Below are 22,655 nucleotides of genomic sequence, written 5' to 3' on the forward strand. Positions count from 1 at the left end.
ACAAGGGATAATCAAGTCCAGTGCTTCTTCCGTAGCAGGAAGGGGCATTCTTGCAGGCACGAGACCATGCACCGCAAAACAGGTTTGGCAGACCTGTGCCAGACCTGAGCAGTAACCTGAGAATGAAGTCCAGTGGTCTGCCTTTTTTTTTTTCTTTTTTTTTTTTTTTTTTTGCGGTGGGGAAAGGGGGATCCGGAGCCAATGGGCAACCGGCCCACTGTTGGGAGCGGCTGACTTCACCGATCAGTAATTTGCGTAGTAAATATTAAGTGCAGTGGTTCTTGAGGGGGAGGGGTTAGCTTGCTGGGGAACTTAACCAGCAACGGTTCTCCCGAGCCTCCTCCCCACCCCCACTATCTCGGCCCATCTTTTCTTTCTCGGTCCTCGGACTAAACGTCCAGAACCCGGGGCGAAGCAAATAGCGCCCCAGAGCAACTGCCGCAACCTTCTACGTGGTCTGCACCTTTAAAGTCTCACTCCGTCCCAAACCGGACCCGGGAGGCACCACCCACATCCGTCTAACATCACTTCCTTCAGGGTTAGGGAGACAAAAAAAAAATCTGGGAACGCGAGCGGCTGGGCTGATCCGCACTTGGGAAACCGCTCGGACCTTCTAGGACCTCGTCGGCTCTACGTCTGCTCAGCGCAGTGGCTCCGCACACCTACCACGATGGAGCAGCGGCCTCGTCTCGGGGCCACCTGTTTGCTGGGCTTCAGTTTCCTGCTCCTCGTCACCTCTTCTGGTGGACCTAATGGGCTTGGAAAGGGTCAGACTGCATTCTTTTCTTAATCTTTACTTATCCTGGGCCCTAGCCCAGTACAACTCTCTTCTAGTCCTAATACGATTCCTTTCCCGTTCTGTCTCTGGCCACGCTAGATTTCTTTATATCCTCTCCAACTGCTCCTGGAGTTTGGGGTAAGGAGTAGTGGTCTGGGAAATGTTGAGATGGGGAAGTTTTACTTGAGGCCTCCCTAAATTCTTGGGTTGGGATAAGAAGTGGCCTTTATATTTCGAAAAACATGTTTAAGAGAGCAGCATACTGCCTAACACCTGGTAGGTCCTCGGGCACCGTTACCTTCCCTCCTGGGAGAAATAGGACCTTTGGGGACCTGCATATTTGGACCTTTGCCCTGGGTCTGAAGATTTCCCTCCTCTCACCTCTTCTCTGAAGAGCTAGGTTACTGCCTCCTTACCTTGTAGGGAACAGTACCTGCATCCCAGGGAGCAGTGACTGATACAAAAGGAAGGACTGGATGAAGGGTCACAGGTCTGATGTTAGACGGTCATCAAAAATTGTCCTTGGTGTGGTTCAGTGAGTGTGTCTGAAGAAACTGATTTTTTTGAAGAGTGAGGGGACTGTCGTTTATGAATGGAGAACAAGAGATTTGACCCGCATGCTCCATCCATCCCATTGTCTACATCTTTATTGGAACTCAGGGTTTATGCTTTTTCTAGGTGGTTGTGTGGTAGTGTGTATTTCCTTTCCCTTCCTTTTTTCTTTTGTTTTGTTTTTGTACTGACCTTACTGTATGAAATGTCTTTACTACAGCCCTGCTGTTCTAAATTGTGTTTTACCCTCCCTATTTGCACATTTATTGGTGGGTGATGAGATTGGGTGGACATTCAGTGCACCTGAATGCAGTCATGCCTTCATTCAGTAAATAATTTTTGATTACCTACCATATTCCTGGCATGATCCTAGGCACCAGGGATATAGGAGTGGACAGGACATATAAGGTTCCTGCTCTCATGAAGTTAGTTTATGTTCAATTCAGAGAGACAAGAGGGTGGGTACATGAACAAATTAATAGACAGGATAATTTCAGCTAGGGATGAGTTCTGGAAACTGATGGAGTAGAAAGACTGAGAAAGGATGAGGGAGCTGACATTACTTGAGCCAGGAAGGTCAGGGGAGGTTTCTCTGGGAAGGTGATATGTGGGTTTCCATCTCAGTGATGAAACCACAGGGAATTCTGTTGGGCCAAAATGTTTTTGAAGTACTGACAGTCCCATTTTAAAGCAGATTACTGTAAAATCCGTGTAAAATTGTAAGTACTGAAGGAGACATTAGCGTGTAGTATTAGGAGTGGGTTTAGATTTGAGTTTTAATTTACTCTGCCACAAACCAGTTGAGAGACCTAGGGCAAGTTGCTAAAACTTCTCAAAGCTCAATTCCTCATGTGCCAAAGGGGCATAATAACAGCTATCTCACACATGCAACAAATAATTACCCAGTTATTATTCCAGTTAACTGTGTTCAGTTCAGTTCAGTTGCTCAGTCACGTCTGACTCTTTGCGACCCCATGAATCGCAGCACGCCAGGCCTCCCTGTCCATCACCAACTCCCGGAGTTTTCTCAAACTCATGCCCATCGAGTCGGTGATGCCATCCAGCCATCTCATCCTCTGTCGCCCCCTTCTCCTCCTGCCCCCAATCCCTCCCAGCATCAGGGTCTTTTCCAATGAGTCAACTCTTCGCATGAGGTGGCCAAAGTACTGGAGTTTCAGCTTCAGCATCAGTCCTTCCAATGAACACCCAGGACTGATCTCCTTTAGGATGGACTGGTTGGATCTCCTTGCAGTCCAAGGGACTCTCAAGAGTTTTCTCCAACACCACAGTTCAAAAGCATGTGTTAGGTGTAGGCAATACCTTGGAGTCACATATTCAATATTCCTTGTTAGATGTTAAGCTCTGTGTGGTTGTTCCATTTACCATTGCTGCATAATAAACCACCCCAAATTAAGTGGTGTAAAGAAGTCATTCTATTATGCTCACGATTCTGTGGGCCAGAAAGTCAAACAAGGCACAGTGTATCCCTTGTGTATCCCTTGGTTCCGAGTCTGGGGTCTCAGCTGAACTGGTTACTTCTCCACGTGCATCGTCTTCGTGGGCTAGTGTGAGCTTCCTCACCGTATGACAGCTGGATTCCAAGAGTGAGCACCCTAAGAGAACAAGGTGAAAATACATGACATTTTTGTCATCTAGCCATGAAAGTCATGTAGCATCACTTCCACTGTACTCTATGGGCCTGTTCAAGGGGAAGGGACATTAACTACCTCCTTTCCATCCCCCAGAGGAGGAATGTTGAGGTCACATTGTAAAAAGAGCTTGTGGAATGGGAGACATTACTGCAATCATCTTTGGAAAGTATGGTCTGCCCAGTAAGTTAGGACTATTTCTGTCTTATTCATACTCAGGAATATTTGTTGAAGGAAGAAATGAATGGTACACATGATTGTTGGAGTCCCTGTCTTTTTTCAGCTCATAGTCTGAAGACTATCAGCACAAATAAGCAGGCAATTACATGACACTGTGATGTACTGTCAGCAAGGAAATGGCAGGTAACTGTAGGAGTACATAGAAGGGCAACTTGGTGGTGGAGGGGCTGTGAGGATTACATGAAAAAACAAAAGGCATTTAATGTGTCACAAACTTAGAAAGTATTTATTTAATGCTTATTACTATATTTACCCAAGGAAAAATATTGACTTGTTCCTGAAAGGAATTAATACGATATCTAACTTTTTTTTTTTGGTATCTCCTGGGTATGGATTCTTGGAAAACAGATTACAGTTCACCCACTCCACCTCCCAGAAAAGTGCTACCTGGAGCAGTGATAAGTAAGATTTCTTCCCAGAAGTTTAAGTAGATTTGACTCTTTCCGGATGATGGCCTGATAGTTTGCAGAGAGGAAGTACAGTGATGTGGTGTGAGCACTGGATAGGAATCAGAAGGCCTGAGTTTTAATCCTGGTCAGGCTATATAGCCAGCTCTTGGCTTCCCTGGGGATCATTTATTAAATGAGAAAGTTGGACTAGAAATGATTCCTAAGAGTACTTCCAGCTCTAATATCTCAGAGTTCTGAAATAATCTTGTTCTCTGTGTGCTCAGCATTTGGAACGTACCACCTGTGGGAAGAAGGGTAGTGATTAACATTTACTGTACATTTTGCTATATTCCAAGAACCATTCTGTTTATTTTTCATATATTGACTGGTTAAATCCTCATAATAACCCACTGAGGTAGATAAGGGATGTAATCGTCATCCCCATTACACAGATGAAGAGCCTAGAATGGGATGCAGGAGTCACAACACCTAGTAAGTGGACCAGCTGAGATGCAGATTCCAGAGCTTTTGTCCTCAACCGTACACCTCTCCTGCTCTGAGTGCAGAGACTCCTTTGAAAGAGAAAAGGGAAAGTTTCAATGGGGGCGGTTCATGCACTCTCCTGCCTGAAACAGAAATGGATGACTTTGTCAAGTCTCTGAAATGACCATTTGGCATTGACATGTATGGAGTGTTTACCTTCCATACTGTATCCTATTCACATTCACCACAAGCCTAAGAGACAGGTATTTTTGTTAGTCATATTTCACATACGTGAAAACATCAAGTGGCTGAATTAGGACTTGTTTGATGTATACAGACTTTATTTAGCCATGGTGTTATTCTACCTCTCAGGTACAGTGTTCCTGTTTCAGAGGCTTGGCTGCCAGTTCTGACACTTAACCTTTTGTTCTGTCAGCTGCGAAAGGGTGGGTAATACTTTTCTGATGTCCTTAGCTTACCCTCAGGAAAACAGTTTTAGCCTGAAGGGCTTGGGAATTCTGATGTAAATCCTGTTTGGAAACAGTCTCTTTCCTTCCTCGCCCACCTTTTAAATTAATGTGTTAGGGAAGGAGCTGCTAATGTGGGAACTTCCAGCTCACTCTGTAGATAACTGGCATAAATAAAGTGGCTATGCAGGTGATACTTGAGGAAGTTGGACTGTCTTCAGATGTTCCATGTTGGCATGGGTATGAGTGTGGGTGGTGTCAGGGAGTAGGTATAGCAACAAGGTAAGCACTGTGCCTTTTCAAGTTTTCAAGTTATTTTTGAAGGGAAACATAAGGACCCAGGTTTTCCAGACCTGAAGTCTGTGTTTTCCTTCTGCTTTGGGAAAGCCACGTTCCTTTATTCATTTATTCATGTTTATCTTTGCAGGAGAGTTAGTGAAGTATGGTGAGTAAACTACAGACTCTGGAACTCCACCACGTGGGTTCTAATCTCAGCTATGGCATTTACTAGCAAGCTATTTCACTTCACCTTCCTTGTCTGTAAAATGAAGACAATTGAGTTTCTACCTCATAAGTGTAAGGATTAAATAATTTAATACATGTAAAAGCATGAAAAACAATGCCAGGCATATAGTAAATGCCACATAAGTGTTAGTCATTACTAATATTATATTATCATAATCGGGGCTTCCCTATTAGCTCAGAAGGTAAGGAATTGACCTGCAATGCGGGAGACCTACGCTCAATTCCTGCATCAGGAAGATCCCCTGGAAAAGGGAATTCTCCAGAATTCCCACTCCAGAATTCTTGCCTGAGAATTCCATGGACAGAGGAGCCTGGCAGGCTGTATAGTCCATGGGGCCACAAAGAGTTAGAATCAACTGAGCAGCTAACACACAACACATTATTATCATTATTTCATAGAGTAAGCACTCAAAACATGATGGTGGTGATTATTACTTATGAAAAATTCCAATTTACTTTTTTTAATATGAATTTTCAAAGAAATTTTTTACACATAGTGAACTGTTTCAAATTACACCTGTAGAATTACGCTTGGGAACAACGCACTAAAGCAGCCAGGGAAGTGTTGGGCTCTGGGAAAGCATTTTAATTATGAATCAGACTAAATTTTGGCTGTGGCTTCCTTTGTGGTCTCTGGCAGCCTCTTCCCTTTTCCAGGCCTTTGTAATGAGAGCGGATTGGACTGATCTGCAGCTTTTTGCTGTCCAATGAAGTAGTGCTAGGCCCTTACCACTCAAATTTTAAACTAATTAAAATTAAACTTAAAAAGTCCAGCTTCTGTGTTGCATTAGCCATGTTTCAGGTACTCAACAGTTTGTAGCTACCATATTGAACAGTGCAAATATAGAAATTTCCATCATTGGAGAAAGATCAATTAAGCAGCGCTGCCCTTGGTTTAATCACTAAGTTGTATCCAACTCTTGCAACCCCATGGACTGTAGCATGCCAGGCTCCTTTGTCCATGGAATTCTCCAGGCAAGAATACTGGAGTGGGTTGCCATTTTCTTCTGGTCTTATTTCTCTCATCCAATTTTCTATCATTACTGTTTTTTTCTGTTCTTTTTCTCCCTTTCTTTGGGGGTTGAATATTTGCTGGTTCTTGTATTGCTTTATTGCCTTTATTTAGTTTGGAAGTTGGCACCCTTTTCTTTTAGTGGTTACTTCTGGAATTTTACTCACATATTTAACAACAAAATCTAACATTAATATCTTAACCCCCCCAATGGTTAGTGGGCCTTAGAGCATTCTAATTTCAGTCACTTCCTCTCTCTTTATAAGCTATGTTGTCCAATACTTTAGTTCTCTCTCTTTTTTTTAACTATAAATTGAGCATTAAAAATTTTATACGAATGTATTTAGATCTATCTACATGTTTACCAGTTAATTTGCTCACTGTTCCTTGTAGGTAAGCTTTATTATGGAATCACTTCTTTCCTGAAACTTGCCCTTTAGTATCCTTTTAGTTTCTCTGGTTCTCTCCTAGAGGACTATCTCATATTTACTTCTGTCTCTTGAAAAGTAGTACTTTCTCCACAATCCTTGCTTTCAGCCAGTCACCATGCTTCCTGTTTAACAGAACGTTGAAGGACTTGGAAGAGATCTGTCAAAAACTGTCACCACGATTTTACTGATTTTACCCATCTTCTAGCACCAGTGTCCATATGTTCTTCCTTTTCTGTCTTTACTAGATAAACTATCAGTGCTCCTAGCAAAGGCTAGTCCTTTTACTTGAGTAGGAAATCCCATCTCCTTTCATCTACTCGATATTTTTGACTCTTCCTTTTAGTCCTGTATCCTCAATTTTCCTACCTTTATTATGTCATTTCTATCAGCTTTCAACATCCTATCCTTTCCTCCATATTGAATACAAACCCTCCATGGACTCACAGCACCCTCTAGCAATTGCCCCTGCAAAAGCAGCAGAATTCTTTGAGAGAGTTGTGTTTGCTTCATCCCTAATTCTTCCCCTGGGCTGTCTTGATCTTGCTCTAATCATTTTGTCATTCTGACTCCTACTGAAACTGGGCTTGTCGAGGTCTGCATTGTTCTCCACTTGCTAAATCCAGAAGGCTCTGATTTAGTAGGAGCATTGGAATCAGTGGACCATCCTTCCTTCTTGAAACATCCTGGAAACACTTCTGGAATTCCTTGTGCTGCTGGTGGCAGTTCTTTGTCACCAGCTGGTCTTTGGTTGGTTCTTTTTTTTTTTTTTTGGTTGGTTGGTTCTTTATCTCCCTTATCTGATAGTGCCCCAGGGTTCCTGAACTCCCTCTTTATCTACACTCACTCCCTTGGTGATCCTATTCACTGTTAAGCCTTAAATAACTTCTGCATGCTGATAACTAACCCTTGAATTCCAGGCTCAGATATCTAGTTGCTTATTCAGCATCTCTGTTTTGATGTCTAACAAGCATCCCAAGTTGGACTTCCCTGGTGGCACAGACAGTAAAGCCTCTATCTACCATGCGGGAGACCTGGGTTCAAACCCTGGGTCAGGAAGATCCTCTGGAGAAGGAAATGGCAGCCCACTCCAGTACTCTTGCCTGGAAAATCCCATGGCCAGAGGAGCTTGGTTAAGCTATAGCGTGTGGGGTCGCAAAGAGTCGGACAGGACTGAGCGACTTCACTTCACTTCACTTCAAGCATCTCAAGATGAGCATATCCATATCCAGGCACTTTAATGTTTCTTTCAAAAACTCACTCCACCCACTCTCTTCCCCATCTCTATTAATGAGAACCCCATTCTTCTAGTTACTCAGGCCAAAAAACCTTAGAGTCATCATTAAGTTCTACCCCATATCCAGGACAAAATCCTTTCAACTTTATCTTCAAAATATGTCCAGAATCTGATAGTATCTGCTTCCTCTACCATCCCAGCTAGCCCAAACCACTGTTATCACATGCCTGAATTATTGCAGTAACCACATTCCTAGTCTCTTTCGCTTTTGCCTTTTCTGTACTAGTTTACTAAGCCTACAATAACAAAGTAACACAAGTTGAGTGACTTAAACAACAGAAATTTTTTGTCTCATAGTTCTAGAGACTAGGAGTTTGAAATCAAGGTTCTGGCAGTATTGGTTCCTCCTGAAGGCTGAGAGAAGGATCTGTACCAGGCCTCTTAGAGATGGATGTGTTCTCCCTGTGTATATGTCTGTGTCCACTTTCCCTTTTTTTAAATGGACAGCAGTCATATTGGATTAGGCCCCACCCTGATGACCTCATTTTAACTTGATTACCTCTGTAAAGACCCTGTTTCCATATTAGGTCACAGTCTGAGGCACTGGGGATTAGAGACACACAGTTCAACAGGTAACACCTGCTATAATCTGTTTTCAGCACAGAAACCAGAGCAGTTTTGTTAAATTACAAATCATATTCATGTTACTACTTTGCTCAAAACCCTCTAAAAGTTTCTAGAAGCCAGAGTCTTTATAGTAGCCTATCAGGTCCTGTATTGCCTGCTCCATCCCTTGCCTTTTTGTCCTTACCTCCTATTGTGAAGGACAGCATTGTTTATAGCTTTTGAGCAAGGAGTCTGGACCCTAAGTGCTAAGTGTGTAGGTTCAGTTTCCAAATCTGATACTCATTAGCTGTGTGAACTTGGGAAAGTTATGTAAACTTTTGGCCTCAATTTTCTCATCTATAAAATGGGGTTAGTGAGTACCTATCTCTAGGGGTGTTATGAGGATCTATATTGGTGAAGTGCTTAAAATATTGCTTGGTATGTTAATAGCAAATACTTGTAGCAAATCTTCAGTCCCAGACACTGTTCTAAATTCTTTGTTGTTGTTATGTTCATTAATTTCTTTTAGTTTTTATATTCCATGTATGAATGAAAACATAGTATTTGTCTTTGACTTATTTCGTTTAGCTTGATATCCTTCAGGTCCGTCCATATTGGTGCAAATGACAAAATTTCATTCTTTTTTATGACTGAGGAATATTCCATTGTATATATGTATATACACACCATTTTGGGTTTTTTGGCCACACTATGTGGCTTGTGAATCTTAGTTCCCTGACCAGGGCTTGAACCCGGGCCACCACATGTGAAAGTGCCAAGTTCTAACCACTGGACTGCCAGCAGATTCCCCTATATATACCCATCTTCTTTATCCACTTATCTGTCGGTAGATACTTAGGTTATTTTCATATCATAGCTATTGTAAGTAATGCTGCTGTTAACACTGAGTGCATGCTAAGTCGCTTCAGTCATGTCCAACTCTTTGTGACCCCACATACTGTAGCCCACCAGGCTACTCTGTCCATGGGATTTCCCAGGCAAGAATACTGGAGTGGGTTGCCATTTCCTCCTCCATGGAATCTTCCTGACCCGGTGTTTCTTATGTCTCCTACATTGCAGGTATAGCAATGTAGGAGACACCACTTTACCACTGGCACTACTTGGGAAGCTGCTGTGAACATTAGGGTATGTGTATCTTTTCAAATTAGTTTTCAGTTTTTTCCAGATGTATATTCCAGAGTGAAATTGCTATCACATAGTAGGTCTATTTTTAGTTTTTTAAGGGACCTCCAAGCTATGTTCCATAGTGACTGCACCAATTTATATCCCCACTAACAGTGTGCAAGGGTTTCCTTTTCTCCACCTATTCTCTAATATCTATTATTTCTTGTCTTTTTCAAGATAGCCATTTTGAAAGGTATGGGGTGATATCTCATTGTGGCTCTGATTTGCATTCTCTTAATTTTGAGTATTTTTTCATATGCCAGCTGGTAATTTCTGTTGTTTTCTTAGCAAAAATATCTGTGTCCACTTTTTGATTGGGTTGTTTGGTTTTTTGATATTGAACTATATGAGCTGTTTGTGTATTTTTGGTTGTTAACCCTCTTATTGGTCATATCATTTGCAAACATTTTTTCCCCCTTTCAGTAGGATGTCTTTTTGTTTTTTCTATGGTTTCCTTTCCTGTGCAAAAGCATTTAAGTTTAATTAGGTACCGTTTGTTTCTTTTTGCTTTTGTTCCGTTCACCTTAGGAGACAGATACAGAACAATATTGCTGTGATTTGTGTCAAAGGTGTTCTGCCTATGCTGTCTTCTAGGAGTTTGCTGGTTTCAGGTCTATTATTTAAGTCTTTAATCCTTTTTGAATTTAATTTTGTATGTAGTATGAGAAAGTGTTGTAATTTCATTCTTTTGCATGCAACTGTCCAGTTTTCCTCATACTACTTATTGAAGAAACTGTCTTTTCTTTTTTGTATACTTTGCCTCCTTTGTCATAGATTAATTGACCATAAGAATGTGGGTTTATTTCTGGGCTTTCTATTCTGTTCCACTGATCTGTGTACCTGTTTTTGTGCCATTACTGTGCTGTTTTCATGACTGTAGCTTTGTAGCAGAGTCAGAGAACAGGATGCCTCCAGCTTTGTTCCTTTTTCTCAGATTGTTTTGGCAATTCAAGATCTTTTGTGTGTTTTAAGATCTTTAACTATTGATTTATTTAATCCTCAAAGCAACCCAACTAGGTAGGTGCTGTTGTTACTCTCATTTACAGCCGAAGAAATTGAGTTTACGTAACTTGCCCAAAGTCACACAGCTAGTTAGCTACAGAACTAGAGGAATCAAAACCAGAGAGTCTTAAGTCCATAGTCCACGCTCTTAACCACTGCATAATACTGCTCAATAAATACTTACTGAAATAATGAGTGGTGACTACCTGATGGTAGAAAAATACCTCAGTTTATCTAAAAATGTCTATTTTGCCCTTGTTCTTGAAAGATAGTTTTGCTAGGTACATAATTCTAAATTTAGAGATATTTTCTTCCAGCATGTTGAAAGTCATGTTTTGCCATCTTCTAATTTCCAATTTGTTACTGTCAAATTGTCGATCTTTTAATGGAAATACGTCATTTCTCTTTGAAATGTTTTTAAGATCTTAATATTTTGTTGTTCTGGAGTTTCACTACAATTTATATGTGTATGTTTTGTTTTTGTAATTTGTCAGTTATACATTGTGCTTATATCTGCAGGTTCATGTTTTATCTTGGTTCTTGAAAATGCTATCATTCATCTTTTTTTCTTTCTAAAAAATGCAAATGTGTTTTTAAGTAGATATGATACATTAGCATGGTTTAATACTTCTAAGAGGTATGTTTTTCCTTCCACTCTTGTTTTTCAGGCATCCAGTTCCCACTCCAGTATATTATCTCTTCAGATAAGTTTTTTTCCTTCAACTTTGCATTCTGAGATTCCAATTTTATATATACCAATCTTTTCTTAATCTACTGTCTATTTATTTTACATTTTCTCTCCTTATCTCTATGCTATATTCTGGGTAACAGCTGATTCACTTTTCCACCTGTCTCTAATTTGCTATTTTAACCTATCCATTGAATTGTTTTTTAATTAGTAGAGTTTATTTTTGAACAATTTAAGATCTGTAGAAAATTGAGCAGAAAATGCAGAGTTCCCATGTGAACCCTTACCACTTCACCTTTCCCTATCTCAGTTTCCCCCGCATTAGTGTGGTCTTTTACTGTCTCCATAGTTTTGCCTTTTCCAGACACCAGTCATATATAATTGGAATCCTACATTATGTAGCCTTTTTAGATTGGCATCTTTCACTTACCAGTATGCACTTTGAAAGTGAAGTCTCTCAGTCGTGTCTGACTCTTTGCAACCCCATGGACTGTAGCCTACCAGGCTCCTCCATCCATGGGATTTTCTAGGCAAGAGTACTGGAGTGGGTTGCCATTTTCTTCTCCAGGAGATCTTCCCGACCCAGAGATTGAACCCAAGTCTCCCGCATTGTAGGCAGACACTTTACCATGTGAGCCGCCAGGGAAGTCGGCTCTTATATGTCTTTTTATGGCTTAATGAGTCATTTCTGTGTATCACTGAATATTCATTGATTTTGTATTTCAAAAATCACGTTAGTTAAAAAAAATTCTATTTGGTGCCTTTACAGTTTTGCCTATTTTGTGTTTTGTTATATGCATATTTTTGTCTTGCCATATGTTATTTCTTTAAATGTTTATATAGTAGTTATTTTTGTATCCTATGCCTGATCATTCTAATATCAGAAGTCCTCTTATTTATTTGTTGCTTCTGCTGACTCTTACTTGTGGTGTCTTCTTTGCTTACAGGTTTCGTGATCTATGATTGTGAGCTCATAATGGTTATTTATATAAATTATCCTGGAGGCCTAACATTAGTAATGCTTTCCTCTAGGAATGTTTGGCATTTGATTCATCTGGAAAGCAGGGGCTACTAATTACTGCCCTGGAATCACTCTAGTTGCTTTTGACAGCTGGGTTAAAATGGAGTCTCAGATTCATCTCCTCCATCTTGCCACATGATGATGGACATTTGCTTTCAGGTTAGCCTTGCTTTTTGCTTGTTGCTCATTGTTCCTTGTCTGATTTAAGCTTATTTTGTGTTTGTGTCTATTACTTTGAGCCCAGTGAGTGCCTTTTGGAAAGTCTGTTTTATGTAGGATTTCATTGTTTTGTAGGTGGATATCCCTCCAGACTGTAGTCAGGCATCTCTCCAAAGCAGTGCTCTGTTGCCTGAGTTTAGGTTTTGACAGGTAAAATGATGATGGTCATAGTAAGGCGCCTTCCAGTTCTCCTGGGCATCTTCCCAGTTTCACTGTCACTTGGTCATTCTCTCTCTAGGGTTAGACTTTGGGCTGTAGGCAAGTGACACATTTTCCCTTGGCCAGTAGCCCATGCTGTTTGGAATGAAAAGTGATGGTTAGTTTGGATACTGCCTCTCAGTTCTAATCTGGATAAGCTGTTTATTTCCCTGTTCTAAGCTGATGGAAATTTCTGGGAAAGAAAGGCCTCATGGACAGTATGTATAGTAACCAAAAGTCATAAAATTGAACTTAAAACTCCCACTTGGCCATTTATCAGCTATGTGACTGGTATAGGCCGAAAAATTGATGCTTTTGAACTGTGGTGTCGGAGAAAACTCTTGAGAGTCCCTTGGACTGGAAGGAGATCCAACCAGTCCATCCTAAAGGAGATCAGTCCTGTGTGTTCATTGGAAGGATTGATGCTGAAGCTGAAACTCCAGTACTTTGGCCACCTCATGCGAAGCGTTGACTCATTGGAAAAGACTCTGATGCTGGGAGAGATTGGGGGCAGGAGGAGAAGGAGACGACAGAGGATGAGATGGCTGGACGGTATCACCGACTCTATGGGCATGGGTTTGGGTAGACTCTGGGAGTTGGTGATGGACAGGGAGGCCTGGCGTGCTGCGATTCATGGGGTCGCAAAGAGTCGGACATGACTGAGCGACTGAACTGAACTGAACTGATAGGCTGTGTATTCTGAGTCTCAAAAGTCTCAATTGTAAAGAATGACAAAAGGTGCTATTTACTGATCATTTTCAATCTGCTAAGCACTGTGTTAAGATTTATATATATATATAATTTAATGTTCAACAACAGTCTTATGAGATACAGGTTTTCTATTGGTTTTTTGTCTTGTTCTTGAGGTTCTATAACTTTATAGAACCATTAGCAGTTAGTTCTCATCCACATTAACTGTATGTAGATCTTTGAAAGTGGTGACAGGTACATAGGTAAACAACATATAGAGCTTGTTTGGTGAATCTTCACCTTCATAACATTTCCTGGACAACCCTGTGCAGGTAGGCATATAGGTACAGTATGGGACATTACTTATTCTTTTGGCCCAGACAACTTTGTTGAGCCTAGTGTCAGTGCATACATCTGGAGTTCCCATCTCCTTCATGGCAAATTTCCAGCTTTCTTTTGAGTGCCTGAGGGGCATGCTTCCTGAAACCCACTCCATGGATGCTTGTGAATGTTCATAGTGTATTCTCTAGTTACCACCTCCGTTGATAGTGGCCCAGCCCTTCTCACCATCCTTCTATACAGGAGCCATCGTGCCGGCCAGGGTTGGAAAGACAAGATACAGCTATTATTATGTCTATTTTAATGGAAATATAGAGAGGTTCAGTGTAAGGGTTATTGTTAAGAATAAATTTAAATAAGATAACATAAAAAAATAAAAAATAAACAAGATAACGTGTGATGTGCAGGACATGTGTAAATTGGTCAATAACAGCTATAGCATTGTTAGGGTCACCATTTTCAAGATGCAAAACTAAGTCATTTATGTGAGATGGCCTAAATAATATTAATTTGCTCAATAAATATTTTGTGGAGCACTTACTATAGCCATGAAAAATGAAAATGTTAGTCGCTTAGCTACGTCCAACTCTTTGTGACCCCATGGACTGTAGCTTGCCGGGCTCCTCTGTCCATGAGATTCTACTGGCAAGAACACTGGAGTGGGCTGACCTTTCCTACTCTAGGGAATCTTTCCCACACAGGGATCAAACCCAGGGCTCCTGCATTGCAGGCAGATTCTTTACTCTCTGAGTCACCAGGGAAGCCCTGTGTATGCGAAATGCTAGGGAAACAGGAGGGACTAAGACAGATATGGTCCCAGCCCAGGAGGCAGACACACATAAACATTTACAATTCAGCCTGGGAAGTGCTGTGATGGGGCAAGAATAGAGTGCTTGGGGAGTCAGAGAAGGTTTCCCAGAAGGATGCCTGCTCCTTTCATACCTGAAGAATGAACTGGAGGTGACAAAGGGCGGAAAGGCAACTGAAGCAGTGATTATGAAGGCTGAAAGGGAGAGAGAGTGCATATTGTGTTTAAGGAAATGAAAATTAGGTGTTGTTTTTTTTTTTTGAGAGTTATGTTTTATTTGGTGGGAATTTTTAGGACTTCAAGCCTGGGAGACAGCATCTCAAGTAACCCTGAGAGAACTGCTCCTGCAAATTAGTTTTTTGTGTAAGATTTTAAGAAAAGTGTGGAAAGTGAGCCTGGAGAGGTGGGTAGGAGCCATATTCTGCTTCAGAAACCCTGCTGTAAGAGTTTGACCTTCCTTTTTAGGACTTTGAAACGCCTCTGAAAGATATTTTACCAAGCAAAGATGTGATTTTAAAAGATCACTGTAGCTGAAGTGGGGGGAATAATAACAAGAATAACTTTATATTGTCTCAAAATATAATGTCTTAAAATCCTTACACCACCACTTGGAGGTATGGGTATTATTCTTGATTTTATAGATGAAGAAACTGGGACTTCCAAGAACTTACTTCATTTACGAAACTCACACATTTAATGTCTTTCTGCCTCTTTAAACTATACTGCTGTGTTGACTCCAACTAGCAGTGATTTGTTAGGACCTGCTTTATGGTAACTGTGGGAAATTCTCCTTCCTTCTTATAGTATTATTTGCATACTCTGTTAGTTTACAAAGCTTTTCATAGCCATTAATAATTTAATCTCCTTAAAAACTGAATTAGGTGACGTTATCTCCATTTTGCAGGTATGAAAACTGAGACTTGAGGTATGGGACTGTCCATGGTTCTATACACCTAGAAAGCGGTGGAGTTGAGACTTGAACACCATGCTCTTGACAAAGGAAAGGCTTTTTTATGAGTATCTTGTGAATATGCTACATTTCTTTCATGGGTCTTTGCCCTTTGTTCACGTGTGAATATTTATGAGGCTCTTTCCTTCCAGGTTTTGGAGATCACATTCATTGGAGGACCCTAGAAGATGGGAAGAAGGAAGCAGCTGCCAGGTATAAGATACGGTTTTAGCTTATCTATAACACTTTCCAGCCATCAACTTAGCATTAATTTCAGGTGAAGGGTTATGCCAAGGCAAAGCAGTGGAGTAGTTGCATAACAACAACAAAAGTAGTGATACTAGCTAACATTTTTAAGTGCTTACTAGGCACCAGACATTTATTATGTGAATTAACTCATTTCATTCTAAAAACAACTCTTCTGAGGTTGGTACTGTTGTTATCTTCATTTTATAGATGAACAAACTAAGGCACATATAGCTAGTTAAGTGGTAGAGCCAAGGTCTGTACCCAGACACTTCAAATCCTACACTCAGTCAGTAAAACATACTGCATTATAGTCTCAAGTTGAATAGTCTTAAGTTCCAAGTATGTGTAGTCTATGGACAGGAAACATACAAATGGAGGAGGAAATGCACATTCTCTGCTATACTGTACTGGGGAGATACAAAAATCCAGTATGTTTGCACTTACTTTATACACACACATCCTTGCATAGAAACACTCATACTTCTGCACCTACCAAATGATAATGCTTGCTTTTGCTAAAACAGATCCTATAGCTTCATGGCTCTGAGACTCATATCTTCTGCAGAGGTGGGGTTGCCAAATTTAGCAAATACAAATGGAGGGTGACTATAATCTTATGAACACCAAGGGGATGAAGGGTGGTGGGATGAATTGGGAGATTGAGGTTGATGTAAATACATTATTGATACTATTTATAAAATAGATAACTAATGAGAACCTACTGTCTAATTTAGGAAACGCTATTGAGTGCTCTGTGGTGACCTAAATGGGAAGGAAATAAAAAAATGAAGGGGTGTATGTATATCTACAGGTGATTCACTTTGCTATACAGTAGAAACTAACACAACATTGTAAAGCAACTATACTTCAATAAAAAAAATTTTTAAAGGATGCCCAGTTAAACTTGTATTTCAGATAAAAAGTAATTTTATTCATTTATTTTAAAATTTATTTTTAATTGAAGGATAATTGCTTTACAATATTGGTTTGATTTCTGCCATACATCAGCATGAATTCGCCATAGGTGTACATATGTCCTCTCCCTCTTCACCTTTCTCCCACCTGCCACCCTTTTCCGCTCCTCTAGGTTGTTACAGAGCCCCAGTTTGAGTTCCCTGAGTCATAACAACAAATTCCCAACAATAAGTAATTTTAAATATGCTCCAAGTAATATTTGAGACATACTTATTTTAAAAACAATATGTATTATCTGAAATTCAAACTTAATTAGGCATCTTCTGTGTGTATATATTTATATATATGATATATTTGTGTGTATATATATGTATATACATGTGACATATGTGTGTGTATATATATGCCACATCTTGCACCCTGACCAGGATCAAACCCATGCCCTCTGCAGTGGAAGTTTGGAGTCTTAACCACTGGACTGCCAAAGAAGCCCTAGGCATCCTATATTTTATCTGGCATCCTTACCAAGGAGAAAAATTCCTATTCGTTTTTCAAGTTCTAAATCAAATGACTACTTCTAAAAGTCTTCAGCAGTTTTTTTGGGCAGTATGTTTTTTTCTTCTGTACTTTTACAACCCAGCCTACCTCTATCCATTAGCGTGTATATTATTCAGCTTGTAGGTGCATGACTTTTCCCATTCAGACCCTTGGATCTCCTGTGGGGAAACTGTTTTATGTTCATCTCTGTATTCTTATTTGTGAAGATACTGAATGATTGAAATTGTTATTGAATAAACAGTTACTGAATGTCACTGGCCATAAGGAATGAAGGGGAACTAGTATTTGTGAATTGTCCTCTATATACTAAATATAATGTTGATTGTTTTGCAATCAGTTCAGTTCAGTTGCTCAGTTGTGCCCAACTCTTTGTGACCCCATGGACTGTAGCACACCAGGCTTCCCTGTCCATCGCCAACTCCTGGAGCCTATTCAAACTCATGTCCGTCCGGTCAGTGATGCCATCCAGCCATCTCATCCTCTGTCATCCCCTTCTCTTCCCACCTTCACTCTTTCCCAGCATCAGGGTCTTTTCCAATGAGTTTGTTCTTCGCATCAGGTGGCCAGAGTATTGGAGTTTCAGCTTCAGCATCAGACCTTCCAATGAATATTCAGGACTGATTTCCTTTAGGATGGACTGGTTGGATTTCCTTACAGTCCAAGGGACTCTCAAGAGTCTTCACCAACACCACAGTTCAAAAGCATCAATTCTTCAGCACTCAGCTTTCTTTATAGTCCAACTCTCACATCCATACATGACCAGTAGAAAAACCATAACCTTGACTAGACGGACCTTTGTTGGCAAAGTAATGTCTCTGCTTTTTAATATGCTGTCTAGGTTGGTCATAGCTTTTCTTCCAAGGAGAAAGCGTCTTTTAATTTCATGGCTGCAATCACCATCTGCAGTGAGTTTGGAGCCCCCAAAAATAAAGTCAGCCACTGTTCCCACTGTTTCCCCATCTATTTGCCATGAAGTGATGGGACCAGATGCCATGCTCTTAGTTTTCTGAATGTTGAGTTTTAAGCACTTTTTCACTCTCCTCTTTCATTTTCATCAAGAGGCTTTTTAGTTCCTCTTCACTTTCTGCCATAAGGGTGGTGTCATCTGCATATCTGGGGTTATTGATATTTCTCCCAGCAATCTTGATTCCAGCTTGTGCTTCCTCCAGCCCATTGTTTCTCATGATGTACTCTGCATAGAAGTTAAATAAGCAGGATGACAATATACAGCCTTGACGTGGTCCTTTTCCTATTTGGAGCCAGTCTGTTGCTCCATGTCCAGTTCTAACTGTTGCTTCCTGACCTGCATACAGGTTTCTCAAGAAGCAGGTCAGGTGGTCTGGTATTCCCATCTCTTTCAGAATTTTCCACAGTTTATTGCCATCCACACAGTCAAAGGCTTTGGCATAGTCAATAAAGCAGAAGTAGATGTTTTTCTGGAACTCTCTTGCTTTTTCGATGATCCAGCGGATGTTGACAATTTGATCTCTGGTTCCTCTGCCTTTTCTAAATCCAGCTTGAATATCTGGAAGTTCATGGTTCATGTACTGTTGAAGCCTGGCTTGGATAATTTTGAGCATTACTTTACTAGCGTGTGAGATGAGTGCAATTGTGCAGTAGTTTGAGCATTCTTTGGCATTGCCTTTCTTTGAGATTGGAATGAAAACTGACCTTTTCCAGTCCTGAGGCCACTGCTGAATTTTCCAAATTTGCTGACATATTGAGTGCAGCACTTTACAGCATTATCTTTTAGGAGTTGAAATAGCTCAACTGGAATTGCATCACCTCCACTAGCTTTGTTCATAGTGATGCTTCCTAAGGCCCACTTGACTTCACATTCCAGGATATCTGGCTCTAGGTGAGTGATCACACCATCGTGGTTATCTGGGTCGTGAAGATCTTTTTTTGTACAGTTCTTCTGTGTATTCTTGCCACCTCTTCTTAATATCTTCTGCTTCTGTCAGGTCCATACCATTTCTGTCCTGTACTGAGCCCATCTTTGCATGAAATGATCCCTTGGTATCTCTAATTTTTTTGAAGAGATCTCTAGTCTTTCCCATTCTATTGTTTTCCTCTATTTCTTTGCATTGATAGCTGAGCAATATTGAATGCTGTTTAAGGCCCCCACTGTAAATTGATGGACACCGTCATTGGCCATCAGGAGATCACATTCTCCGAGACCTAAAACATTTTACATAGATAACTGATGCCATTCTAAGCTCCAGCTCCTTTTGCAGAGAGTAGGACCTGGATCTAGTTGGCCCGGAGCGCCTGTTTCCATGGCAACAAGAGGTCCTGTAAGAGTAAAGAGATACAGGAAGTACCGCTTTCATTTCCGGTTTGCGTCAGAGCTGCCGGCAACCCGGAAGTTGACGCGGCGCGTTTGCACATGGCCGCGCCCTGGGAGGATGCCGCTGGTGGTGTTTTGCGGGCTGCCGTACAGCGGCAAGAGCCGGCGCGTGGAGGAGCTCCGCGCTGCCCTGGAGGGTGAGGGCCGCGCGGTGCATGTGGTGGACGATGCGGCGGTGCTGGGCGCGGAGGACGCAACAGTGTATGGCGATTCAGCTCGTGAGAAGGCCTTGCGTGGGGCCCTGCGAGCGGCTGTGGAGCGGCGCCTGAGTCGCCAGGACGTGGTCATCCTCGACTCGCTGAACTACATCAAGGGCTTCCGTTATGAGCTCTACTGCTTGGCGCGGGCGGCGCGCACTCCGCTCTGCCTCGTCTACTGCGTTCGACCAGGCAGTCTGAGCGGGGGACTGCAGGTGGCAGGCGCCGTGGAGAATCCGAACCCGAATGTCAGTGTGAGTTGGAGACCACGAGCTGAGGAGGGAGGGAGACCTCTGGCGGTGGGCACGGATATCCTCGGTACAGTAAATAGGCTAGCCCAGGCAGAAGTACCTACGGAATCCGAGGAAAAGGAAACCAGGGCGGCAGATTTTCCAGCTCTCGTGGCTTCGGAGTATGCCGAGCATGTGTCTGGTGCTTTTTACCCTCCCGAACTTTTGGATGCCTTAGCGCTGCGCTTCGAAGCTCCCGACTCTCGGAACCGCTGGGACCGACCCCTGTTCACCTTGGTGGGCTTAGAGGAACCATTGCCCCTGGCAGAGATCAGAGCTGCCCTGTTTGAGAACCGGGCCCCTCCACCCCATCAGTCTACACAGTCCCAGCCACTTGCCTCCAGCAGCTTTCTGCACCAGTTGGACCAGGTCACCAGCCAGGTGCTGACAGGGCTGATGGAAGCGCAGAAGAGTGCAGTCCCCGGAGACTTGCTTAAGCTTCCTGGCACCACAGAGCACCTGCAGTTTACCAGGCCTTTGACCATGGCAGAACTGAGTCGCCTCCGTCGTCAGTTTATTTCCTACACCAAAATGCATCCCAACAATGAGAACCTGCCTCAACTGGCCAACATGTTTCTGCAGTATCTGAGCCAGAGCCTGCACTAACCCGAGCAAGTGAGGGGAAAACCATGGTTTCTTGTCTAACCACTACAACATTTCTCTGGGAAGAATAAGGTTCTGAAGAATACATTGACGTGTAGTACTAGAGCTGTTGTGACTGATCCACTCATACCCTCCTGGATCCCTCTGTGCCAGGCCTTGAGTTTACAGCAAACTTGATACTAGAGAATGGAGCACTGTCTGAGGATCTAGGCAAATTTCTCTAAAGGACAAAGCTCAAGTGGACAGAGCTTGCATAGATTGAGTTCTATTTATTCTGTCACACACCACCGATTTCTTGCATCTGGAGTGTGGGAGAGCAGATGGGATGGATGAATTATTTTATAATAATTGTGAACAGAACTGAACATAGCACAATTCTGCATCTGTGCTGGCCCTTTCTTCATATCACAGTTTTTTAAGTACCGTGCCTACGTTTGGCTAGTCTCTGACCTGAGGCCCGGGGTCACAGATCCACTGGTTTCTATCCTTGGGAAGCTTTGGTTCTAGTGGAATTGAAAGATAAAACCACTAGGTTATTTCATTTAATAAAAATCATTTATAAAAAGACAATGTGCTGGCATCTCTTTCTCTTAATGTAGCTTTATGTTCTTCATATAATTTACTTAATGTAACATTTTAGATGCAAATATGTATTCCTCTTATGCCTTCTATCAAAAGTACTTTGCTCAGTGAGTCTCAACGTCTTGTTCTTAACATGGTGTCACTATCATGATAACTTCCCTAACTGGGTGCTTCGTTCTGTTCTTCAAGGCAAAAGCCCTTTAAGCTTGTCTTTCATTCATCTCATTAAACAAATAATAGATAAGTGCTTATATTTTTGAAAGATGGTTTAGATAGTCTTTACCCTTGAGAAATTAGTAGTAAACAGATGATTAGTTCAATTGCTCAGTCGTGTTCAATTCTTTGCAACCCCATGGACTGCAGCACGCCAGGCTTCCCTGTCCATCACCAACTCCAAGAGCTTGCTCAAACTCATGTGCATTGAGTCGGTGATGCCATCCAACCATCTCATCCTCTGTCATCCCCTTCTACTTCTGCCTTCATTCTTGCCCAGCATCAGGGTTTTTTCCCAGTGAGTCAGTTCTTTGCCTCAGGTGGCCAAAGTATTGGGAGTTTCAGCTTCAGCATCAGTCCTTCCAATGAAAATTCAGGACTGATTCCCTTAGAATGGACTGGTTTGATCTCCTTGCAGTCCAAGGGACTCTCAAGAGTCTTCTCCAACACCACAGTTCAAAAGCATCAATTCTTCGGCGCTCAGCTTTCCTTATAGTCCAACTCTCACATCCATACATGACTACTGGAAAAACCATAGCTTTGAGTAGATGGACTTTTGTCGGCAAAGTAATGTCTGCTTTTCACTATGCTGTCTAGTTTGGTCATAGCTTTTCTTCCAAGGAGCAAGCGTCTTTTAATTTCATGACTGCAGTCACCATCTCCAGTGATTTTGGAGCCCAAAAAAATAAAGTCATTCATTGTTTCCATTGTTTCCCTATCTATTTCCCATGATGTGATGGGACCAGAAGCCATGACCTTTGTTTTTTGAATGTTGAGTTTTAAGCCAACTTTTTCACCCTCCTCTTTCACTTTCATCAAGAGGCTCTTTAGTTCTTCTTCACTTCCTGCCATAAGGGTGGTGTCATCTGCATATCTGAGGTTATCGATATTTCTTCCAGCAATCTTGATTCCAGCTTGTGCTTCATCCAGCCCAGCATTCACATGACGTACTCTGCATATAAGTTAAATAGGCAGGATGACAATATACAGCCTTGACTACTCCTTTCACAATTTGGAACCAGTCTGCTGTAGAGTAGTGCCTGGTACATAGTGAATACTATATATGTTTTGGCTACCAATAATACTGTACTAGTTGTAGAGTATATAGAGACAGCTAAGAGGCCCTTCCTTAGGAAGCTCTAAGGCCAGTGAGGGGAGATGAGTAAATAATAGATACAGTTCAGTGTGCTAAATGCTCTGATAGTATTATACGCCTGTGATGATGTGGTGACA

General features: G+C 41.7%; 2 protein-coding genes, 1 long non-coding RNA gene and 1 pseudogene across 3 annotated transcripts in view; 3 read left to right on the forward strand and 1 right to left on the reverse strand.

The window, feature by feature from the left end:
- Positions 1 to 186: 186 nt before the first annotated feature.
- TXNDC12 (thioredoxin domain containing 12) overlaps positions 187 to 22,655 on the forward strand; it is a 30,477-nt gene continuing 8,008 nt past the window's right edge. The window contains exons 1-2 of the mRNA XM_020869413.2: positions 187 to 767; positions 15,618 to 15,678. Coding sequence (XP_020725072.1) covers positions 671 to 767; positions 15,618 to 15,678 — 158 coding nt within the window. The 5' untranslated portion in view covers positions 187 to 670. The remainder of the gene's footprint in view (positions 768 to 15,617; positions 15,679 to 22,655) is intronic.
- Positions 7,406 to 15,609, forward strand: LOC139035237 (uncharacterized). The gene is made up of 3 exons (XR_011487873.1): positions 7,406 to 9,512; positions 11,222 to 12,421; positions 15,421 to 15,609. It is a non-coding gene; the product is annotated as an uncharacterized lncRNA (long non-coding RNA).
- LOC110122045 (large ribosomal subunit protein eL31-like) lies at positions 13,575 to 13,958 on the reverse strand (annotated as a pseudogene).
- On the forward strand, positions 19,452 to 21,197 carry KTI12 (KTI12 chromatin associated homolog). Its single transcript, XM_020869398.2, has one exon. It carries the CDS (start codon positions 19,467 to 19,469, stop codon positions 20,628 to 20,630), a length of 1,164 nt encoding a protein of 387 aa, XP_020725057.2. The 5' UTR covers positions 19,452 to 19,466; the 3' UTR covers positions 20,631 to 21,197.

Source organism: Odocoileus virginianus, chromosome 5 (genome assembly GCF_023699985.2).
Source record: "Odocoileus virginianus isolate 20LAN1187 ecotype Illinois chromosome 5, Ovbor_1.2, whole genome shotgun sequence".
Taxonomy (NCBI): Eukaryota; Metazoa; Chordata; class Mammalia; order Artiodactyla; family Cervidae; genus Odocoileus; species Odocoileus virginianus.